The following is a 21,228-nucleotide window of genomic DNA, read 5'->3' as shown; positions in this document are numbered from 1 at the left end:
GTTTTATTAAAATAAAAATGTATCTGATACAAATAGTAAAAACTTGTATACAATATAAAAATGGTATTCGTTCCAGCTTTTTGTTATATAATATATAATGTTATATAAAAAGTATTTTCTCCATGCGCCTGTCTATTCAAAGTGGCTGAGGCAACGGGCAAAGCTTAGAGCTGGCTGACAAGGGTATGAATCAAGTGTGGTGTAGGCATCCACTAATTCACGATGATACTGCAATATCTCCATGTTCTTAAAATTCCCGAGGAGATTCATTTGACAATTCCATATATATGGCAAATGACCCTCGTCAAAGGCTTCGCAAAGCTCGTACAGTATCTATGTGGACAGGACCAAAGCAAATCAGTCAACCAAGCAATGAATCTAGTTTTAGTCCGAGTGCTTACCTGCAAAAAGAGGTCACTAACTGACATATAGAATAGGGTCTGGTAGCCCATACGCGTGGATAGCCAAATGGCCAGGTTAACAAAGTGAGTGCAGCGCAGCTTTGGCAAATTCTTTGAGGTGCGGAAAGCCTGCAGCAGGCGCAAAACGTCACGCAACTTTTGGCCACAACGCGCCACGTGCTGCAGCTCCGCCTCCACGTTGCTAATCATGAAGGTGTAATGGTGCATAGGACCGGCAATGTTCGAGAACTTGGGTATAGCATGCCAGTTGCCAGTGGTCTGACCGGCAATTTTTACGGCCGGCACAAAGTCAATGGAAAATGTGCGAAGATGCGAAACCGCTTGGATCGTATAGGCCACGCCGCGCCAAAAGTACTTCAGTTGGTAGTCCTCGTAGATGCCGTGAACCACATTGCCGTAGTTGTACAAGGCATTCGTAAAAATCCTATCTATCCAGCTCCTTAGCTTCGACTGGGACATGATCCTGCCCTTATTGTTGGCCAGGCGATTGGCTATCATAGTATCGCTGCAAGCCTGCGAAAAGTCAAGGAACACAAAACCCGGCCGTTTGACGTCTTCCACCTGTTTGATGCGCGTGTACGCCGGAAAGCGCAGCTCCATCAAAACATCCGCTTCATCGTCGTTATAGATACGCACTTTATGGGCCAAGCTGCCTGAGAAGGGGGAGTGAGATACTAGTCTAAGCTTGTTGCTAACCAAACTCCATTTCCATACTACTCACCAAATAGGATATCATTTTTGCATATGCTATTAAAGTAGGAGTCCTGCAGGCGCAGTATTTTAAGCACATAATTCTTCACGACATTCAAGTCTTTAATGTTGCTAGGATCGTTAGGATTACGGATATCCTCGGCAATTTCTTGCAGATAACATTCAAAGTTGGACATTTCGATTTAGTTCTCTGAGGAAATGACAGAATGAAAATAGTTACTAATACTATTACTATGTTTCGGACAGCAGCTATACATATGTACATATACATAGTTGTATATACCAATAAGTAATTATATGATATAGGGAATATTCACTCTAGAAAGTAATTGTTAACGGACTGGGAAGCAAGCTTTCAAGTTACATATAATGTATGTATGTATGTATGTAAATAAGTTCTGTTTATTTGGCAACTGAATATACATATATACATATGTATGCTCGTATTGAGTAATGAATTGGCACAAATGCTTATACATATGTATATTTGATGGTATGATTTACATATATACATACACATACATATGTGTTACATGCATTCACACATAAGCATATATGCATATGTATATGCTTCCACATATGAACATATCTACATATGTACTCATACAAATTGCTGTGTTTTTATATACAGTTTATGTATTACAAATTTGAGCGCAATGATAACTGCATCGAAAAATCCGCTGTTGACCAGCAGCGCCGGGACATGTTTGGTCCGCTTTGGCATACAAACAGGCATTACATACATACATGTACATGCGTGCACATACTACTTGTATGTGCATACGTGTATGTACTACAAATACATATGTATGTACGCATTGTATATAGGTACACACGCAAAGCGCTTGGCTATGCCGCAGTTCCCGTCCCGGACATCGTTTATCGATTTGCGAAAAGCAACAGCAACACCAACAGCAGCAGCCACAACAAAAACAACAACAACAACAACAACAACAACAGCAGCAGCAGTAAAAGCTCAAAATAACGGCAGCAGCAGCAGCAGCGGCGGCGGCGGTGACTGCGCCAGCAACTTCGTCGCTCTTTGTAGGCCGCGCCGCTTTAACATGATAGCGAAACCCCAAACACAGCACCAGCAGCAGCAGCAGCGGCAGAGAATCGGCAGAAACAACAACAGCAGCAGCAGCGACTAAAGCAAAAACAACAGCGCACACACACACACACAGACAAATACACGCGCGCGCTCACACAATACATATAGTCATGCACACACACACACATACTTCCACACGCCCATGCACAGTGCCATGCCCCCGGCTTCACACCGCCGCCGCACGCAAACGCCCCACGCCCCACACTCCACGCCTCTCGCACAGCTGCCCCCTGCTTTTGCCTGCCCGGCCGCTCAGCCATTCGCCGCTAGTAAAAGGGAGAACAGTAGAGTGTGAGTGAGTGAGAGAGATATATAGAGAGAGTGAGAGAGGGGGCAGATGAGCGGGCGGAAAGGGAATAGGGGGACGCGGCTGCCGGGCTTTTGATGGCAACGATGATGACGATGGGAACTGGTGACTAGGCATGGGGCGGCCACAAGGACGCGGCAGGCGGCCCTCACTCAGTCGGGTGGGGGCGCTGGAATCAAGAGGCGTGGCAGGACGGGGGCGAGCTGGCGGTGTGCGGCAGGCACTCGCAATAGGAGCTGGTAAAAGGAAGGTGCTTGCTAGCTGCCGCTGCTGTTGCCGTCGCTGTCGCCGCTGCCGTCGTCGTCGTCGTCGTCGTCGTCGTCATCGTCGTTGGCTGAAGCACGGGACATAGAGAAAAGCGAAAAAATATAATAAAAGCAACAAAAACGCGCACAAGCTGAAGAGATACAAACATACACACACACACAGAGCTGCATGGATGTATGTATGTATGCATGTGCTTGTATACATATGTATGTATATGCAGGCGGGTCGACGTCTACGTGTTAGTTTGGGCCACGCTAGTCCGCCACACAAACACAATCGCACACTCACATACACAGACACACACATACATACATATACGCACATACTATAGAAGGAGCTGTGCGGGCGGGACGCAGTGCTTGGGAAGGGAACTGGTCGTAGGTTCGCTACAGTCGTCGCAAGCCAACAGCAGCAGCAGCAGCAGCAGCGACAGCAGCTGAGTGGGCCAAGTGTGTGGCGCTGGCTGAGACGACGACGACGGCAACAAAACAACTTGAAAAAGGAAAAGAGCCGCAGCAAGAGCTGTTGGGGATGTGGCGGACCGAGGGGGCGGTGGCTCGGGCACAAAATTCTACAACGTTGCTGCCTTGAATCGATGGAAACAATTTGGGATGCTGCTCACCAGTGGCAGCGGCAAATGGCAACGGCAACAGCAACAGCAGCAAACGACAACGGCAACGGCAACGTCAGCGACGGACGGCCGTTCGCTCGTCTTTTTCGTTCACTCGGGCCGCAGTCAAAGCAGCTTATGAAGAGACGAGAAAAGGGAGATGGCAAAATTAAATGCGAGTCAACGCAGCGACGGCGGACCCAGCAGCAGCGACAACAACAACACTCAAAAACAAAGCTGAAGAAAAGCAGAAGAAGCAGAAGGCAAAACGGCAGCAAAAGTTATTTAACAACAACAACAACAAGAGTTGCCGTGTTGCAAAAATACAAATCACAAGCAGAGCCAGATGCAGAGGCAGCGGTAATATGTAGAGAGTGCGAAACGAAAACAGAGCGCAACGGAAAGCAAGAGAGCGCCAGAGAGCGGCGAGAGGGCGGTGGCCACAGCAGCAAGCAACTGATAAGAGCGGCGACAGCGCTTGAACTTTACAACAAAAGCATTTAGACATCGGAAGCAGAGCAACAATGAGTGCATCACGATGAGCAACGATCACTGCGAACAGCGGGTGTCAAAATCGATTGCGAGCCAAATATATAAACAATTACATATACATATATACGTATGTGTGTGTGCATACATAAGTATGCTAAGTAATGACCTTGAACTTCAGTTTCTGCAATCTCAATGCCAACAGCCGTTGCCGTTGAATGAAGGTGCAACAGTTTTACAGCATTCATGTGTATGCAATGTCTGTGTAAATAAGCTGTATTAAGCCAGTCGCTGAATGCTACACGAATGTGAGCACATAAACATACATACATATGGTTTGGCTTGGTTTGAGTTTGAAAAGATCTGAGCTTTGACAGAGAGCTTTTAGAGTTCACCTTAAACTGCATAATCGATTGAGAACATCCGTTAGAAAAGCTTTTCGCATGCGAAGAGAAGGAGGGAGCGAGCACGCAATACCGCGTGCAGCAACAAAATTGTCGATAGATAAACATCTTTTGATTTTCACTTTCTTTGCAGGTAAACTTAATGCGGGTAATTCTTAAAACAAATGGCAAAGCGGTAAACAGGATACGGCTGAAATTTAGTTTAACTAATGCTAGATCTTCTGGTCAATGTTCGGCGAAATAATATTATACAAGTCCCCTAAACAGGACCCCGCACTGTAATAACGTATCGCGGGGAGTGGAAGAGTGGGGTGTGCTTTCAGTGCGAAACTCGTCAGTTCTGGCATGTTAGTTGTACGCTCACACATGCATACATATACATGCATAGCACACACATTCATACAAACATATATATATATATATACAGAAAGGCATCATCAAACAACAAAAACAAACTGAAACGGCAGCAGCAACAACAATAACAAACTCATGCTTTTGCCTTGTGGGTCGCGGCGACAGCAACGGACGAACGTAGTCATGAAATTGAGTTTGCTTTGTTGTTGTTGTTGCTGCTGCTGCTGCTGCCGTTCGGTTCCGCACAGCAGCGGGCGTCGAATGTGGGCGGCTAACAGAAACGTTGGAGCGGCGCTGTGGCGGCGGCAATGGCGTCGCAACCGTTGCGCGCCTTTTGCGAGCGCCAAACTGCGCTGTCGCTATGTGTCCCGGCTCAGTGTGTGTGCGTAAATGTGTGTCTATGTTTGTGTGTTTTTATTTGTGTCGGTGTGTATTTGTATGTGTGTATGTGTTCATGTCATGGGGCTGGCTGCCTGCCGCCGTTGCTGCTGCTGCCGTTGAACACCAACGACGACTCCAACGAAAACAACAACAACAGCTACGGCGACGACGACGACGTCGACTACAATGATGATAATGATGATGATGATGTTGTGCTGCTTCTTGTTCTTCTTTACACGTCCTCCAACGACGGTTCGCCTCACTGTCGCTTCGTTCGTACGCTGGCGCGTTGCTCTTACTGTTGTTGTTGTTGCTGTTGTTATTGTTGTTGCTGTTGCTGCTGCTGCCCTGCTTGCCTGCCTGCCTGGCTGCTGTCGCGTCGCTGGCGCCGCTGCTTGCTGCGGTCTCTGCTTTTGCTGCTGCTGCGGCTGCCGCCGCTGCCGATGCCGATGCCGCTGTTAGGTTGTGTGCATGCAGCTCATGTGCGCTCTCCTCATTCAAGTGTCCAACTTTTGTCGAGGCGGTCATACAAAACGGCAGTCGCTCGTTCGTTCGTTCGCTGGCCTCTCACTGTTTGCCGCTGTTCACTGTTCGCAGTTCGCTCGTTGCCTGTACACTTCGCCTTGCCTCTGTTCTTTGCCGTTCGTTCGGAGGGGGAAGGCGCTGCTGTGGTCGTGGTCTTGCCGTCAACGGTCAATAGCGCGCCCACACGCCTATAAAAAGATTTCTGTTCGTGTCGCTTGTACATGTGTGTGTGTGAGTGAGTGCGTGTGTGCGTACGTACGAACGTAAGCGTATTGGTGAAAACTGTCAAAGCGTCGCTGCAAAAAGGTTTTTTGAAAAACCGTTAACGCTAAACCATGAAGGAAATGAAAGTGGCTCGAGCGATTAGCGAGTCCTCCACAACCTCCGATAATACATCCGATTTCATTGATATTGTCAAGAAGTACGATGTCGTCTACAATAATCACAATCCTGATTATAAGAACGTCGAGGTGAAGATGAAGGTCTGGACACAAATAGCGGACGAGATTGGATTATCAGTGGGTAAGGAGCCAACAACAAAAAATAGCGGTACAAAAATTGAAGACAAGAGCAACAACAAAACACACGGCAAATACACACACACACACCCATACACACTTAGAAATCTACGAGAGAAAAAAAGGAAGTTGTGTGGCGGCGGTAACAGAGAACCGCTGCGGCCGCCTGTTCGCTTAAATTCAATTACTACGTGCAAGTCACACAGTCACATACATACATGCATACACATACACACTTGTATATACTGCGAAACTCGCACACTCAACCAGCGGCCCGCGTCGCACGGCGAAGCGGACAAATGCTCTGCTGTCGCGGCGTCGCTGCGACGACGAACCGCCGGCCGTTTTATTTTATGTATGTGTTTCTGTATATATGTATTCTGTATGTATGTGTGTGCATGTGTAGAGTGTGAGCGCGCCTACAGATGATTGTATGCGGGGGCGAGTGCGGTGCGGCTGGCATGGCGCTGTGCAGAACGCGGCCGCGGTTGGCGAATTGCAGTGAGAGACAAAAACAAAAACAAGAAAAGCAGCCCTTGCACACCAACAAACATATACCCTACAGCCCAATTCTTTTACATTTTCTGTACAATATGCAAAAGTCGCTATTATAAGAGAACCTAAAATATATTATAACACACAAATACATATGCATAGGCATCTAAATCTAGTTGTTGTTACAAAACTGACATTAAACGATTTAATAATGCATCATTGTCACAAACCAGATGGCAAAATTAGCATAGCTCTGGTAAGAGCATAATGAAAACACGAACGCGCAGAAAACGCAAACAAAAACATAAGAGCGAAACTGATACAAGCTGCGCGCTCAGTGGTGCTGTTATTGGTATTGTTGCCAGTGCGATGCTGAGAGAGAACTTAACGTCACCCAGTTTGACGCATGCATGGAACTGAGACTAGGATAATGATAATAGAGGCACTGTCAAAATTAGTCACAAAAAAAAAGAAGCCAAAAAGAAATAACTGCTTTGCTAATTTCTTTGTCTACGACTGTAATAATGTACATATACAGTCAGAATTCGGCGTACGTGAAGTAATTCAATTTTCTGCAACAACATTAACTGTGACACCCTGTTGCTTCTGCGCATCTCCTCTCTCTCTCTCTCCCTCTCTCTTACTGTCTTTCATGCTCTCACGGACGTTTTGCCTTCTCCCATTTCGGTTTCTCGAATGTCAGCATAAAAACAAATGTGGACGCAAAATTCTGTTGGCAGTTTGTTTTTGTTGCAGGCAGACCAATTGGTCGCTGTTGCATTTCACTTTCATTAGGAGTTTTATCATAAGTTCTTATTGTGAGTGAAATTTTAATTAATGGAAAAGTAAGTTTTCAATTATTTGCCATAATTGCAAATGCACCAAGGTATTCAAACTGAAAATATTTACTATTAGAATATGTACATATATACATGTATGTACATGCATATTATTATACATACATATATATATATACATACATACATACATATGTACATACATGTGTATATGCTTGTATGTACGCATTGAGCGCCAGTGAAAATTAGGAAGCTTAATCAGAAGCTGCTACCACTAACGATATTCCAGTAACGTTTACATTGTATGCACACACCTATATGTATACGTACCTACACTTTTATGCATGTGTTATTTATTTATTTGCGATCCCACTTACTCTACACTTTCAATTGACAATTGTGCATCACCCGAAATATAAAGCCGGCACACGTCCACTTCGATCGACAGAACTCGAGCGACTAAAGTATAAAGAGGAACAATGCCTTTTCTGTGAAACAGAAGCTTAGGAATAAAACAGGGACAGAAACAGAGAATAGCTGATGTGGTCAAAACTGTAAATGCAAGCACATAGAGCTACGCAAATAATACTGTGCCTTTTCACTCAAAAATGAGACACCATATGTACGTATGTATGTATATGTATATGCGTATATATGTTTGTATATAGAGTATTTTGATATTGCAGGCAAGAGAAGCTGGACATGCAATATGAACTGATTACCAATGAGTTCTTACAACAAATTTATGGCATACATACATATAATATAAAAATGAGAAACTTAAGTCACGCTTTAATCATCGCAACAAACGCTCATCTCTGAGAACGCAGTTGTTGAGATTGGCTAGAAATATGATTTAAGTATTGAAGTGGAAATGGATATATGAATGAATGTATGTACACATACATACATATGCATGTATAGGCCTGTTATACTGCGTTGTATACGACATACATACATATGTAAATTTTTGTGTGCTTAAGTGTATGAGTATATTATAAGGCGTATTCTTAAGCATATATGTATGTATGTATGAGTGGATCATGTCATCAAATTTCACAGAATATTTGTAAACAGAATATTTTGTTTATGTACATCTGTATGTATGTAAATACAGTCTATTGTGCGCATACATACATACATATGTCATTTTAATTTGTATGTGTTCTTTTATGGTCTTTAAATGACAGCTTAAAAACCAGAATATGATGAAAGATGATGAATCAATACACATAAAAACATGTATGTATGTAGGTATTTAACTAGATGGCCTATAACACATCAAATCCATAAATTTTTCAGTCTGACTGCACAATAAAAGTATGCAATTAAAAACTTTTGAGAAATAAATACATACATATGTACATACTTATGTATGTATGCATTATACAGTTGTTTTTTGTTATTTTTTAATCGGTGTGCCCGACTAGGTCCTCTGAATCCCGAATGATCTGGCTTTTTAAATATGTATATACATACATACATACATATGTATAGTATATGATGAAATTCTTCAGAACATAGCATTAGCCACAGCTGTGCTCAATGAAAACGCCGAAAACAACGGTAAATGCGAATTTAGCAATAGGAAGGAATAAAGAATAGCATGTGTGCAAACACTTTCGTGTCATTTGAATTTGGCTACATATGTTAGCAGTTGTTTTTTTTATGCCTATATTAATAGTTTTTTAATTTTAATTAATTTTATTTGTAAGACAACAATTAAACAAACATACTACAATTAAAACAAATATTAAAATCTCTCACTTATTATTATTATTATTATTTATTTTTTTATGTTAAGGAAGAAAAATATGAATAATTTCTTTTTCCATGTGAAAACACTTTTGTCAAACTGTATTTTTTCTTCGCTTGTATTTTACCAACTTTAAAACTAATTGAAAATCTTTGTTCACATTTTACAGAAGCTTCGAAGCGAAAATGGAAAAACCTTCGCGACAGTTATACGAAATATCTGCGTTCCTTTCGAGTTGGTACAAAAACATCAAAGAAATATCAGTATTGGGCGCACGCGGATCACATGGAGTTCCTCAAACCGTTCCAGGGACCGGGCAGGTGAGTCTTCCCCACAAGAATTCCCATGGGCCAGTCGAATTGAACGTTCGCATCCTCCACAGAAACTCGGCGAATGGCAATGGCAAGTCGAACGATGAGGATGACAATGAATGCGACTTTGGCTACCAGGTGCTGGCCAAGGCGGCCAGCAATGGAGGAGAGGATGACCTAAAGATCACCATTGCCACGGCGACGGCATCCACCTCGGCGCTCAGCACGCAGACCGTGAACAGTTATACGACGCCGATACTGACGCCCAGCGTGGCCGCCACGCCCCCCAGCCTCGTCTCGCCCGGAGCGCTCAGCAACTCCGGCGCGGCGCCGCAGAACCACAATAGCAATAGCAACGGTAGCAGCAACTGTGCTGCGGTGGCGCCTCTGACGCTCAGCTCGATGACGCCGCCGGCCGCCAACTGCAGCAACAGCAGCTCCAACAGCGGCATCCTCCCTCTGCCCGCCCTGCCCCTGAGTGCGGCGGGCAAGAGCTCAGTCAGTGCCAATGCCGCTGCGCTGGCCACCCTAGCCAGCCTGCCCATGGGCATCGGCGGACTGCCCGCTGCGGCTGCGGCCCAGATGTTCACGCTGAAGGCCGCAGCGGCTGCCGCCGGACTGCCGCTCACGTCGACGGCCAACTGCAGCACGGCCAACAATGTGGGCTGCCTGATCATCGAGCCGCATCTGTTCGCTGCCGCGGACAACTTCAAGAAGGAGCTGAGCGCAGCGGCGGCAGCTGGTGCGCCGCTGGGTCTCTTCCAGAATCTGGCCAATCGGCACAATCTGAACGGAAATGCGACGACTGCAGCTCTGGGGCTGGGCAATCCGACGCCACCGCCGCCCCCACCGGCGGCGCCACCCAGCTCTAAGGTGAGGCGAGTGCAGCCATCGCCACAGACAGCTGCCATTAACCTCAGCTGCACAAGCTCCAATACAAGCGCAACCTCAGCCAACTGCTCCCAGCCCTCGCCCGCCAAGACGCGCAAGATCAGCGATCCGCGCTTCCCCAGCGACTGGGACGTGTCCGCTGTGCTGCAGGCCAATCGGGAACTGGACGCCAATACGCTGTTCTTCTTGAGTCTGGCGCGGCAGGTGCGTGCCATGCCCATGAAGTTCCAATCGCTGGCCAAGATGCGCTGCATGCGCATCGTCAGCGACATCGAGCTGGAGCTGGAGAACTTCGACTGCAATGGCGTGGTGCCGCCCGAGGAGTCGGGCAGCACGGCAAATCTCAAGTACTGCACCGACACACCGCCGCCCCAGCAGCCAGATGGCTCCACGCTGAACGTACCCGCTGGCGGCGGGATGGTGCCCGAGGGCTCCACGGAGCACTTTGTATATGTGATGTCGCCGTCGCGCGTTGAGAGCATGATAGACATCTCATCGGATGAGGAGAGCAACATGAACGGAGGACTACCGCCTGCAGCTGCTGGTGCTGGCCTCTCCGCTGCTGTGGCCACCGGAGCTGTCCACTGAGAGCGCTGTCCTCCACTTCCACCTCCATCTCCAGCTATCTTATAACCACTTACAAATCGTATTGTTAAACTTAAGTAAACTTAAATTAAATACATTAAAGTACAGTTTGTCGTCTTAGTTGTTGTTGTTGTTGTTTGGACTCGGAACAATTTATTTACACGATTCTCGTACTAAATGAAGCTTAACGATATGAAAATGGTGAAAATCTCAATGGAATCTGGTACATGAATCGCGGATAATGTCGTTAATTTGTTACTACTTGGTATGGTGAATGAATTTCATTCAGGAAGTTGATGCACACGCTCCACTTTACGACTGCACCTTGCTCTTGGTGGTGAAGGCGAAGTAGGCAACGCCGCCAACCAGCACAGCGGCGAGCAGCTCAGCCTTGATCCAGGGTCCCTTGTAGGCGCTCTTTGTGGGCACGGTGATGTCCAGCAGAGATTTGACGGAGGAGACCTTGTCACCATCGCGCTGTGCCTTGCGCACATTGGCATAGCCGTCCTCGTCGAAGAGACGCACCAGCACATTGCCGCTGCTGCCCTGCTTGATGTCCTCCACCCAGCTCACCTGCAATACGCATCAGACAGATTAGGTGAGACTTTTTCAACAATAATTTAGAGGGGGCAGCACTCACCTGGTATTTGCTATCGCCCACCTTGGCGACGGGCACAACCTTGCCGCAGGGGAACTCTGCGAACAGGCTGGGCTGCGCCGAGTTGCTGCACTGCAAGGTGAACTCGGCAACATGAGCCAACTGCGTCAGAATTGTTGCGTCCTGTGTGCTGAAGGCGGTCAACGTGGCCTTGCAGCTGGCCTGGGCGCCCGTGGCGCAGGCGAGCGCAATCAAGCAGAGCACGAGTGTTTGGCGTTGCATTATCACCGTGATTTTTTTAGTGTTTAATTAATTAGTGTATCAAAAGTCCGACGTACGACTCAAACCCAATGCGGCGGCAGCTACTTTCTATGTCTATCAACGCCACGACAGCAAACGTCACTTGACAGCCGACGGCTACGAGACGTCAGCAGCGAACGTCACTTTACAACATTGTCAGGGCTGACAAATGCGGTGGCAGCAGAAAGCTCAGTGCTACGATTGATGCATCGTGTAGCAGGCAGCTTATTGTTGTGCGATACTTTAAAATTATTTGTCGTTAAAATTTGATGTTAAGAAACTAATAAGCTAAATATAAATTAAATAAGGATAAATAAGTAACGGTAAACTATAATATTAAAGGCTTTAAACATGAAATGTAAATCAAGCGCATTAGGAAATTTTTCGCTTATAAAATTATTATTAAAGAAGGCATGACCATATACGACGATTTGAGTAGATCTCTGTCAGATCTGTGTAAGAAGTTACCCTGGGAACTAATTCTACTTGTAGCTCCGTCCTCTTATAATCGAAAACCTTTTCCATTTACACAAAATGGATTAAAAGTGTTATCGAGCTGCAAATATCTCAGAGCACAGCTAGTACACCTATAAGGTTTTAATCTCCAATTGAATTTCTCATAAAGCTTATACAATTTATTTAACTATTTAATTTTTTATTTATATGAAATTCTTTACGTAGCTAAGCTACGGTAGCTCCGTCCTTAGCTAGCGCTGAACACATATTAGCTAAAAGATATAATAGGAAATCAATTGTAACTGTAAAATTGTAAATAAATCTTTAAAATAGTATACAACAAAGTCTTAACATAATAAAAAAAAAATAAATAAATAAAATGTATGGAAAATGGATAGAATGTTTCTTTTTATTTATTTATTTATTTTATTTTATTTTTTTTTAAATTTTAATGTATATTAGCAATGGTATGAAACTTCATGTATATTTTAAATAGTGAATAGGTATTAAATAACAATAAAATATTTTTGGAAAAATATTATAAGTGAGTCAAAGGTTTCGCAACACAACAAATACAATTTGCGCTATTTTATATCAATGTTCGCATCTTTGAGTCCTCTATTCATTTTCATCTATTTGGGATAAATATTAAAGAGCCAATAAATATTTATATATGTTTTACAATTAACTCAAAAGTTGCCATGTAATAGTTTTTAATATTTCTGTAGGGTATTTCGTAGTCGTTCATTTAGATGCCAGCAGTTAGCGGTGCCTATTGGTACCGCCTAATAGGACTATATGTACTTAAATATATATTTTTGACACCGCTCGACAAATATGAATTTTTATTTGCAGCCATTTGACTCGGTTCATTTCTAATATAATTGATTCGAGATTGTCGAAATGAGGAAATGAGATTTCGACCGGTGGTATTACCTACCCACCGGAGGGGGGTGTTGGGTGCTAGGCACTAGGGGTAATACGAAGCCCAATAAATATTGACTTTGATATGATTAATGCGACTCGTTTTGGCATTCAAATTTGATATTTGTTTTAAGTGCGATTCGCAATGATATTTTGACTGAGTTTTATATGTATGTAGGTGTGTGTATATGCACATATATGTATGTGTATACTAGGCATACTCCAGGTATAACAATTAAATGTTGGGCAGGTAGCTGTATGAATGGCATGTGACCCTGAAATGGGCTTGATTTGGTTCCTGATGCCATTTGCTGTTGTTACTTGAGTTGCTGTTTTTGTTGTTGTTGCTAGTAGGTTTCCCCAACGGCAGTCACATTTTTACGGTTTTTCTTTTTTTGTTGGGGTCGTGGAGCAGTTATGTTCGTTACTTTTTGATTGCCAACGCGCACGAAAAACTTTTGATACAACTTTGCATGTCTTTGATGAATTTGAAATTGTCACAAATGTGAAAGTTTTTCACTTGCCATCAGATACTCACACACACACACACACTCTTTCACTCACTCACTCTATCTCTGTCTCTGTCTGGCAGGATCATCGCATTTGCATCTAACATTCGTTGACATTGAGCGCGCTGGCACGGCCTGAGCTTCACGCATTCATTCATTCATTCATTCATTTGGCTCCGGCCGATTTGCATATGGATTTTGTATTTACTTAATAAAATATTGCAATAGCTCGCTCTCACTCTCTCACACTTTCTCTCTCTCTCGCTCTTTATTTGATTACAGCCAAACAAAATGAAAGGCGTGGGTGGCGCTGGCGTCGAAATGAAAACAAAAGTTCGTGCGAGTTCATCGAGTTGCCAGTCAGCCAATCAGTGGAGACAGGCGAGGTGCGTTTGAGGAGTTGTCAATTCGGAGTTAGAGCTGGATGTGCGAAATATGTAAAGTTGAGTTGAGCTTATAATTATTTAAGAATAAATACTAAAGCTTAGCATAGAATCAATTGACAGTTAGTCAACCAGTGGAGACGGGCGAGGTGCGCTTGAAGAGTTGTCTGCTCAAATGTGAGTTGTACTGCTGAAACTGAGAAATATGCGAAATAGGATTAGGTGAAATATTATTGGATAATGTGGAAAGAGAATATTATAGAATACCATAGCATAGCGAGGTGTGTTTGAAGAGTTGTCAGGTTGAAGTTGTAGCTGATAGCGAGATATATGGAAAATTGAGTTGATTTAAATTTTACTTAGGAATGTAAGAGAAGAGCACAACATAGCATAGCGAGGTGTGTTTGAAGAGCTCTCTGGTCAAAGTTATAGCTGAAACTGAGAAATGTGAAAAGATTAGTTTTCGTAAATTTTTTTTATAAGGAATATATTACAGAATAGCATAGAATGGAAAATGGAAAATTGAGTTAATCTAAAATCGAATAAGATATTCAAAGAAGATCATAAGGAATGCCAAAGAATAAGTTATAATTAAGTAAAATATCTTAGCTCTAGACAAAATTATAAATGAATATAAATATTTAAGCTCATTAATCCACTAAGTTAAAACGTAGAGCTGAATACGTTATACTGTAAATTCTTAGAAAAATAGCTCCAACAACTAGACCAAAAAAATAAAATAAAATAAAATAAAAATAAGAATTAACCAAAAGAAGCGATAGGTCAAGAAATTCGTAGAAAATCAAAAACACTTAAAAATATTCCTTTGATTTGTAATTTATTTTAGACCTACATGCATAAAATATATTATGACATTCAAATAGCTGCAATTTGTATATTAGGATTTAGGATATTCCTAGCCTAGGATGAGCCACTCACTAATGTGAGTATTGTGTGGTTCGTGGATGAAATGGCCAACCCCATTCAATATTTCAGCAGCTAAATGTTATCGATAGCTGAAACAGTTGCTAATATTTGTTTATCGAAAAACCTAGAAAACCTTCCTTTGAGGACAGCTCATAGACTGGATCAATATATACATGACAGTCTCTTTGTCATTAGTAAACTGTCTGAGCAGCCCTCGTGTGGCATGCTGCCTGCACGTGTGCGAGCCGGCGGAAATGGGGCAAACAGTTGAGTTCAGTTCAGGCGGAGTCAAGCCGAGCGAGCGACAGCCGAGCGTAGCTCGAGCATAACAACATTTGCTGCAGCGGCGATGGCGCCGCTCTGCGCTCACGGCAGAGGTGGAGTGGGTGGTGCAGGCACTGCCCGATGGTGGGTGGGCTGGGTGGTTGGTTGGGTGGTGTGGGGTGGGCATTGGCAACGCTCCCGCTGCTATGTTGTTTGCTGGTTTGTTTGCTTGTTTGTTTGTTGGCAACATAACAAAGCGGCTTCATTCACAAATCGCAGTTAGCGCGCGGCAGGCAAACAACGTGGACGTGGAGGCAGCCACAGCCACAGTCTGTCTCGCTCTCTCCCACACTCTGCATAACAATTGCAAATTAGCTCCAAGTGAAAGTTTACGTCAAACTCAGCTCAAGTGGCAGCCGCGCTGAGGCTCATCCGTTCCGTGACTGCAGCCGGTTTTTGGGCGCCTTTGTTGACAAAGTTATTGGCTCCGGGTCTCTGGTCTCCGGTCTTAATGGCGGCGTAATTGATTTGCATTCGATGCGAATTGATTCTCGGCTCGCGACCGTTCGAACGCCAATTGGCAATTTCAGTCGCTAATCAAACACCCAACACCGAAGTCGAGGTCGAGTCCCAATCCGAGCATTGAAGCCGCGCCATGTCCTTGTCTGTGGCTAGCCGTCGTCGCTATCAGACGACTACGTCTACGGCTGGGACAACGTCTACGGCTGCGCTGCCCGTGCGCAAGCAGCACTCGCTCATCGAGACGCCCAGCCACGCCCACGCCCTCGCCCACGGCCATAGCCACGCAAACGTGGGCAGGTATTCGGCCCAGCAACGCGGCTATCTGTCGCGCGGCCTCTCCGTCGGCCGCTCCATAGAGAGCATCCGCCAGAAGCTGTACGCCCCCAGCCGCCAGGCATCCCTGGCCATTGACGACTCGACGGCGGTGCGCATTGCCGGCCGGCTGACGCCCACGCAGGCAGAGCTGGGCACTCATCTGCGCGACAAGAGCGACCTGATGGTCTGGGCATCCACGTCCTCCATGCAGAAGACCCAACAGAAGCAGGCACTGCCACAGCAGCAGCAGCAGCAGCAGGAAGAGACAGAAACGTAAGTGAAAGGAGGGGGAAATGATGGGATATATACACAAGTGCCATTTAGTATAGATCTAGGATTTGGTGAATAAATTTTATGAAGTGACACATAGTGAAACGTCTTGGAAAATATTCCAGATACATTACAGAAATTCAAATTGAAGCTCTAAATATATATATACAGGTATCCTATACTTAGATATATACCTGCATCAATCTAACTGATATCTCATTTATTTATTCCTTATCTGTATATGGCAATCCACCAGAGAGCGTAACGATTATAATTTGTATAGCAAAAAATTAAAAAAATTTAATATTATTATTTAATAAATTAAATTAAAAATAAATTATATTTAAGTATTAAAATTGATTTTTATCACAAAAATCAATTTTAATAACTAAATATAATTTTTTAATACAAAATTACAAATAAAAGTTTATCCATTTTTTGAATTCGCCATAATAGAAATCCTTATGTGTGATTTCCTCTCTCTTCTTGGGAGTTCTTTTGACCCTCAATTTTTTTAAATGCGTAACTCTTATTTGCGGTCCCTGCAATACACAGTAGAATTCGGGCTTATCGACTCTGCTTATAGTGTCCGTACGGTTATGAAATACACAATTAACTCTCTTGAAGATAGGCACTTTACGTAATCTTTAATGTAGTAATAGTAATAATAATAATCTATACAATATTAATATTACAATTTATTGTAAAAAATAGAAGTGTGTTATATATTCTGTTTAACATAAATACTTAAAATTCTATCAAATATCTTATATAATACTAAAATCTATCAGTGGGTAAGCGTAAATCTGCCAGTATTATTTTCTGACTGGATTTTATAACAGACTGTATGACAGACAGTGGTACTGCATATATCCGAGTAGTATATAAAATGATGTTTTAACAGAGTAAATCGGTTTTCTAATTTGAAGTCTTTAGCTTTAAATCAGAGGGACGTACATACATATACATATACAGACATAGCACAAAACGAAATTAAAAAAATTTGTTTGATTATTAAACATACTTAGAGCACATTAAAAATAGCCATTTAGGGTATATTGGTTTTCTAAAACTGTGTGTAACAGGCAGCAGGAGGCATGACAGATCCGAGCGAGCGAGGAGATGTTTGTGTGTGTGTGTGTGTGTGTGTATGTATTGCTTGTTATAAATATATAAAAGAGGCATAGCATAATTGATATAGGGTATCTCCTCGTAGAGCACTCCCTACCAGGGCACTCTAAGTTGTTCTTTTTAGTTAAAGTCTAGTTTTGTTTACTTAAACACACACACTCACACTCCAACTCAAATACATATCTGTGCATATACACTTACGCACTTACACATACACACACATATATACACAAGTTAGTAAGGAAAAGTGTTTATATGTGGTTTGACCTTGGCATGTTCGCAACTTTTCATGCGTACATCCGATTAGCATATATGCATATCAATTTATATGCGTATAAAACGAGCTTCCCTTCTGTCTCTACCTCTTTCTCACTCTCCCTCTCTGTATCTTTCTGTCTCACCCCTCTCCCAGTAAATCTGCCCAAATGACATTTTCAATAGTTTGGCGCAATTTACATGCTTGACACCGGCGTCAACGTTTCTATATGCAGTGCATACCACCCACATATGTATGTACACCCAGCCAGCTCTACCGGTCTACCTAGCGGGTAGAGCGGGTCTTCGAGTGCGGGAGCGCTCAGAGAGCTCATGTCACTCAAGCGCCACGCTGCGACACAGTTAAGTCGATCATCGGGCGATTGAGCGGGCGTGCGACTAGATAAGAGCTGGAACTGTGGCTAGAACTGTAGCTGTAGCTGGAACTAGAACTGGTTCATTGAACTACCGCCCAGTTTGGTGCTCCCGCCGCTGAAGGACTTGAGCTGGCAGTAAACACATTTATTTTTGGGCGCCAATTGCAAATGTAATTGACATGGTTTCATTTTGCCAAAATAGACAAACACGGGAGCTGGTGTGGCCACCCTCGCAATTGCACGAATTAATTTCTATTTTGGGCCATGCCCCCATGCGCCATCCGCCATCCGCCATGTTGCATGTGTGCGAAATTGAGCTCAGCATAAATTGCAAACTAATGCAAAATAATTTGATTTAAATTTAGCTGCAGTCGAGGGCACAGTAGGTCACTCGGTCAGTCAATCACTCAGTCACTCACTCCGTCAGTCAGTCAATCAATCAAGCTGTAACACTTTTGCATCCACAGCGCCAAGGCGGACAAGAATCGCATCAATCTGAATATTGTGCTGGCCCAGACCATACGCGCCACCAACGAGCAGGAGGCGATTCACAGCGACATCGACAGCGCCACGGAGTGCAGCGAGTTGCCCAAGCAGCAAGCGACAGCCGTAACAGGAGCAGGAGCAGCAGCAGGAGCAGCAGCAGGAGCAACTGCAGCAACAGGAGCAACCACAACCGAGCAAAGCGTCTCCTCTGCTCTGACCGTGCAACGGCGTCCGCCTCTGGTGCGCGCCATGTCCGCTCCGGTGCGCCTGGACGAGAACAGCAAGTCCGTCCTGGCCGCGTCCAGCAAGCGCAGCCAGCAGCAGAAGCTGCGCCGCCGCAAGGTCTTCTCGCGTGCCACCTCCTCGGTGGCTGTGGCCGTGCCACCGGACAGCAGCAGCTCCCTGCTCAGCTCCAATGCCGGCGGCTCCACTAAGAAGTCGCTGAGTCGTGCGCGCAGCGTCATTGCGCCGGATGTCATCACGCTCGTCTCGCTGCTCAGCTCCGAGGGCAGCGACTCCGAACGGGAGGAGAACTCCTCGGCGGTCACGCCCACCGGCGGTGAGAAACTGTCGACGTCAACATCGCAGCGCAGTCCACAGCGCAGGGCGCCGCTGCTGCGCAAAACGGGCAAATCGGGTAAGTCCAATAAGAGTGCACAGTACACGGGAATTCCAATTGGAACGGGACTGAGAAGTGTCAAAATCAAATTTTAATTATGTGAGATGCTGAGAATATTTATAAATATATGTTAGTTTATAGTGAGGGTTCGTTGAAATTCCAATATATGAGTATATATGAGAGCTTTACATATTCCAATTTGAGCTATGCCAAATGCTGGAAATAATTGACTTTGAATGTCAGTTATTAGATAGGGCTTACAGAGTATATAGAGAGTCTTGAAATGGATAATCTGGGGCTTACAAATTCCAATTTGAACTATGCTGAAAATATATATCTAAAACCTCTTGAAATGGATCATCTAGAGCTTAAAGAATTTTGAAATTCCAATTCTAATATGCAAGAGATTTTCAAATTCCAATTTGAGTTAAGTAAGATGCAGAGAAAATTCTCTGACTATGAATGTTAGTTTCTAGTTAGGGCTTAGAGAATAAATGGATAAAATAGAATTTACAGTAAACGGAAATTCAAATTAGAATATTTGAGACATTCAGAGATTGAGAGTGAGATGCAGAGAATTGTTGACTATGAATATTAGTTTCTAAGTAGTTGGGATGTACATATAGATATATTTAAAACTTAAGCAACAAACAATTTTAAGTGTTAATTCGAATATCTAATAATTATAATTAAATAAATGTTAGGTTCTGGTAAGGACTCATAGAAAATATGTAAAACCTTTTGATTTGAATGATCAAAATAATCTGTAAGACAAAACTGATTGGATTCTTTGAGTTAGCTGGGCTATAGATAATCAATAGAATAATTGTCAAACTACGTAATTATTATAATAGTTTAATTAATAGTTTAATAATCTGCTTAGCTGTCTAGCTATATACACATATGTATAATATATACCTACATATATGATATTCGGCTTTGCTAACATGCTGAAAGTTCATTCTGTTTCAACACAACTATTTTCTTTGATTATCAATTATTGGGTAAATTATATAATGTTACTGTTTATCAACATATGTATTTAATATTATTATTTACATTTCATTTATTTGCCCATTGTCCACTGTACTAACTCTTGTTGCAGTCTCGTTTCAAGATAGCTATCCGCCCACCTTTCAACTGGCCTCCAAGGAGTACTCGCACATGATCAGGCGCGGATCGATAGCGCCGCTGGCAGCGCGGATTCGCGCCAATCGGCCGCCGACGGCGCCGCCCGTCTCCATATTCCTGAGCGAGGCGGGCAACAAGCCGGGCGCTCCGATGGAGTCCAGGCAGCAGGAGCTGCTGGCCGACTCAGCTGGTTCGTCCGCGGAGGAGGCCAAGAAGGAGAACAATGCGGCCAACTGCAATGTGCAGCAGCAGCAGCAGCAGCAGGAGCAGGAGGAGCAGCAGCAGCAGGACTACAATTTCCCTCTGTACGTGTGCAGCATCAAGGAGCGCGAGTGCTGGAAGCTGCACCAGAAGATGTGCGCCAAGGGCGTCAGCGTTAGCTACGACACGGTGCTGCGCGGCATGCTGACGCCCACGGAGTTCCGGCACTTCCAGAAGCAGCGCGAGCACGAGGAGGCCAAGGCGCAGGAGGCGGCCGATGCCGAGGCCGAGGCAGCCGCCGCAGCCGAGAAGGACCACAAGAAGACGTCGACCACGGCCATCGAACGGCTCTCCGAGTCCCTGCTGCAGCGGGACTGAAGCGCACCAGACAGAGGACCAAGTTATATGCATTTGCCTCTCTCGAACAGAGAAATCCTAGTCAATGGCCCCAAGGCAGGGCCCAGAGAGATCTTCAATCCAGTAGCAGTAGCGCGCACTCGTTAAATCGCAATGCACCCAGCTGCGGCAGCCTTTTGTAGTTTCTATCCGAACTATCTGTATCTGTATCTGTAGCTGTATCTGTATCTGTAGCTGACAGCAATAAAGTGTAGCAATCAAGAGAATCC

At 44.2% G+C, this 21,228-nt stretch overlaps 4 protein-coding genes across 6 annotated transcripts; 2 read left to right on the top strand and 2 right to left on the bottom strand.

The window, feature by feature from the left end:
- Positions 1-50: 50 nt before the first annotated feature.
- Positions 51-7,865, bottom strand: LOC6580632. 2 transcript variants are annotated; one of them, XM_002006418.4, is made up of 4 exons: positions 7,769-7,865; positions 1,144-1,323; positions 402-1,075; positions 51-333 (listed from the first exon to the last, which is right to left on the bottom strand). In XM_002006418.4, the coding sequence occupies exons 2-4, from the start codon at positions 1,307-1,309 to the stop codon at positions 133-135; spliced, it is 1,041 nt and encodes a 346-aa protein (XP_002006454.1). In that variant the 5' UTR covers positions 1,310-1,323; positions 7,769-7,865; the 3' UTR covers positions 51-132. The 2 variants fall into 2 exon arrangements, with proteins under 2 accessions (XP_002006454.1, XP_015019818.1); XM_015164332.3 differs by having other exon boundaries at positions 7,722-7,856.
- LOC6580630 (flocculation protein FLO11) lies at positions 5,569-11,054 on the top strand. Of its 2 annotated transcripts, none has more exons than XM_002006416.4 (3): positions 5,569-6,103; positions 9,317-9,467; positions 9,530-11,054. In XM_002006416.4, exons 1-3 carry the CDS (start codon positions 5,917-5,919, stop codon positions 10,935-10,937), a joined length of 1,746 nt encoding a protein of 581 aa, XP_002006452.1. In that variant the 5' UTR covers positions 5,569-5,916; the 3' UTR covers positions 10,938-11,054. The 2 variants fall into 2 exon arrangements, with proteins under 2 accessions (XP_002006452.1, XP_032586416.1); XM_032730525.2 differs by lacking the exon at positions 5,569-6,103 and adding an exon at positions 7,316-7,439.
- On the bottom strand, positions 11,052-11,944 carry LOC6580629 (translocon-associated protein subunit delta). Its single transcript, XM_002006415.4, has 2 exons — positions 11,575-11,944; positions 11,052-11,507 (listed from the first exon to the last, which is right to left on the bottom strand). Exons 1-2 carry the CDS (start codon positions 11,812-11,814, stop codon positions 11,247-11,249), a joined length of 501 nt encoding a protein of 166 aa, XP_002006451.1. The 5' UTR covers positions 11,815-11,944; the 3' UTR covers positions 11,052-11,246.
- A 3,624-nt stretch (positions 11,945-15,568) lies between these two features.
- Positions 15,569-21,225, top strand: LOC6580628 (AF4/FMR2 family member lilli). The gene is made up of 3 exons (XM_032730354.2): positions 15,569-16,405; positions 18,633-19,288; positions 20,376-21,225. The coding sequence occupies exons 1-3, from the start codon at positions 15,951-15,953 to the stop codon at positions 20,978-20,980; spliced, it is 1,716 nt and encodes a 571-aa protein (XP_032586245.1). The 5' UTR covers positions 15,569-15,950; the 3' UTR covers positions 20,981-21,225.
- The last annotated feature ends 3 nt before the right edge of the window (positions 21,226-21,228 follow it).

Source organism: Drosophila mojavensis, unplaced genomic scaffold, assembly GCF_018153725.1.
Source record: "Drosophila mojavensis isolate 15081-1352.22 unplaced genomic scaffold, ASM1815372v1 contig_81, whole genome shotgun sequence".
Lineage (NCBI taxonomy): Eukaryota > Metazoa > Arthropoda > Insecta > Diptera > Drosophilidae > Drosophila > Drosophila mojavensis.
Note: the sequence above shows the minus strand (reverse complement) of the source record. Positions and strands in the feature narration are given on the sequence as shown.

Excerpts from the sequence above, each read along its gene's own strand:
- LOC6580630 (XM_002006416.4), top strand. The coding sequence starts at position 5,917 with ATGAAGGAAATGAAAGTGGCTCGAGCGATTAGCGAGTCCTCCACAACC. Across the intron at positions 6,104-9,316 it reads CGAGATTGGATTATCAGTGG|AAGCTTCGAAGCGAAAATGG; the intron begins GTAAGGAGCCAA and ends CACATTTTACAG. Across the intron at positions 9,468-9,529 it reads CCGTTCCAGGGACCGGGCAG|AAACTCGGCGAATGGCAATG; the intron begins GTGAGTCTTCCC and ends CATCCTCCACAG.
- LOC6580632 (XM_002006418.4), bottom strand. The coding sequence starts at position 1,309 with ATGTCCAACTTTGAATGTTATCTGCAAGAAATTGCCGAGGATATCCGT. Across the intron at positions 1,076-1,143 it reads CAAAAATGATATCCTATTTG|GCAGCTTGGCCCATAAAGTG; the intron begins GTGAGTAGTATG and ends CCCCCTTCTCAG. Across the intron at positions 334-401 it reads TTAGTGACCTCTTTTTGCAG|ATACTGTACGAGCTTTGCGA; the intron begins GTAAGCACTCGG and ends CTGTCCACATAG.
- LOC6580628 (XM_032730354.2), top strand. The coding sequence starts at position 15,951 with ATGTCCTTGTCTGTGGCTAGCCGTCGTCGCTATCAGACGACTACGTCT. Across the intron at positions 16,406-18,632 it reads CAGCAGGAAGAGACAGAAAC|CGCCAAGGCGGACAAGAATC; the intron begins GTAAGTGAAAGG and ends TTGCATCCACAG. Across the intron at positions 19,289-20,375 it reads GCGCAAAACGGGCAAATCGG|TCTCGTTTCAAGATAGCTAT; the intron begins GTAAGTCCAATA and ends CTCTTGTTGCAG.
- LOC6580629 (XM_002006415.4), bottom strand. The coding sequence starts at position 11,814 with ATGCAACGCCAAACACTCGTGCTCTGCTTGATTGCGCTCGCCTGCGCC. Across the intron at positions 11,508-11,574 it reads TGGGCGATAGCAAATACCAG|GTGAGCTGGGTGGAGGACAT; the intron begins GTGAGTGCTGCC and ends TGCGTATTGCAG.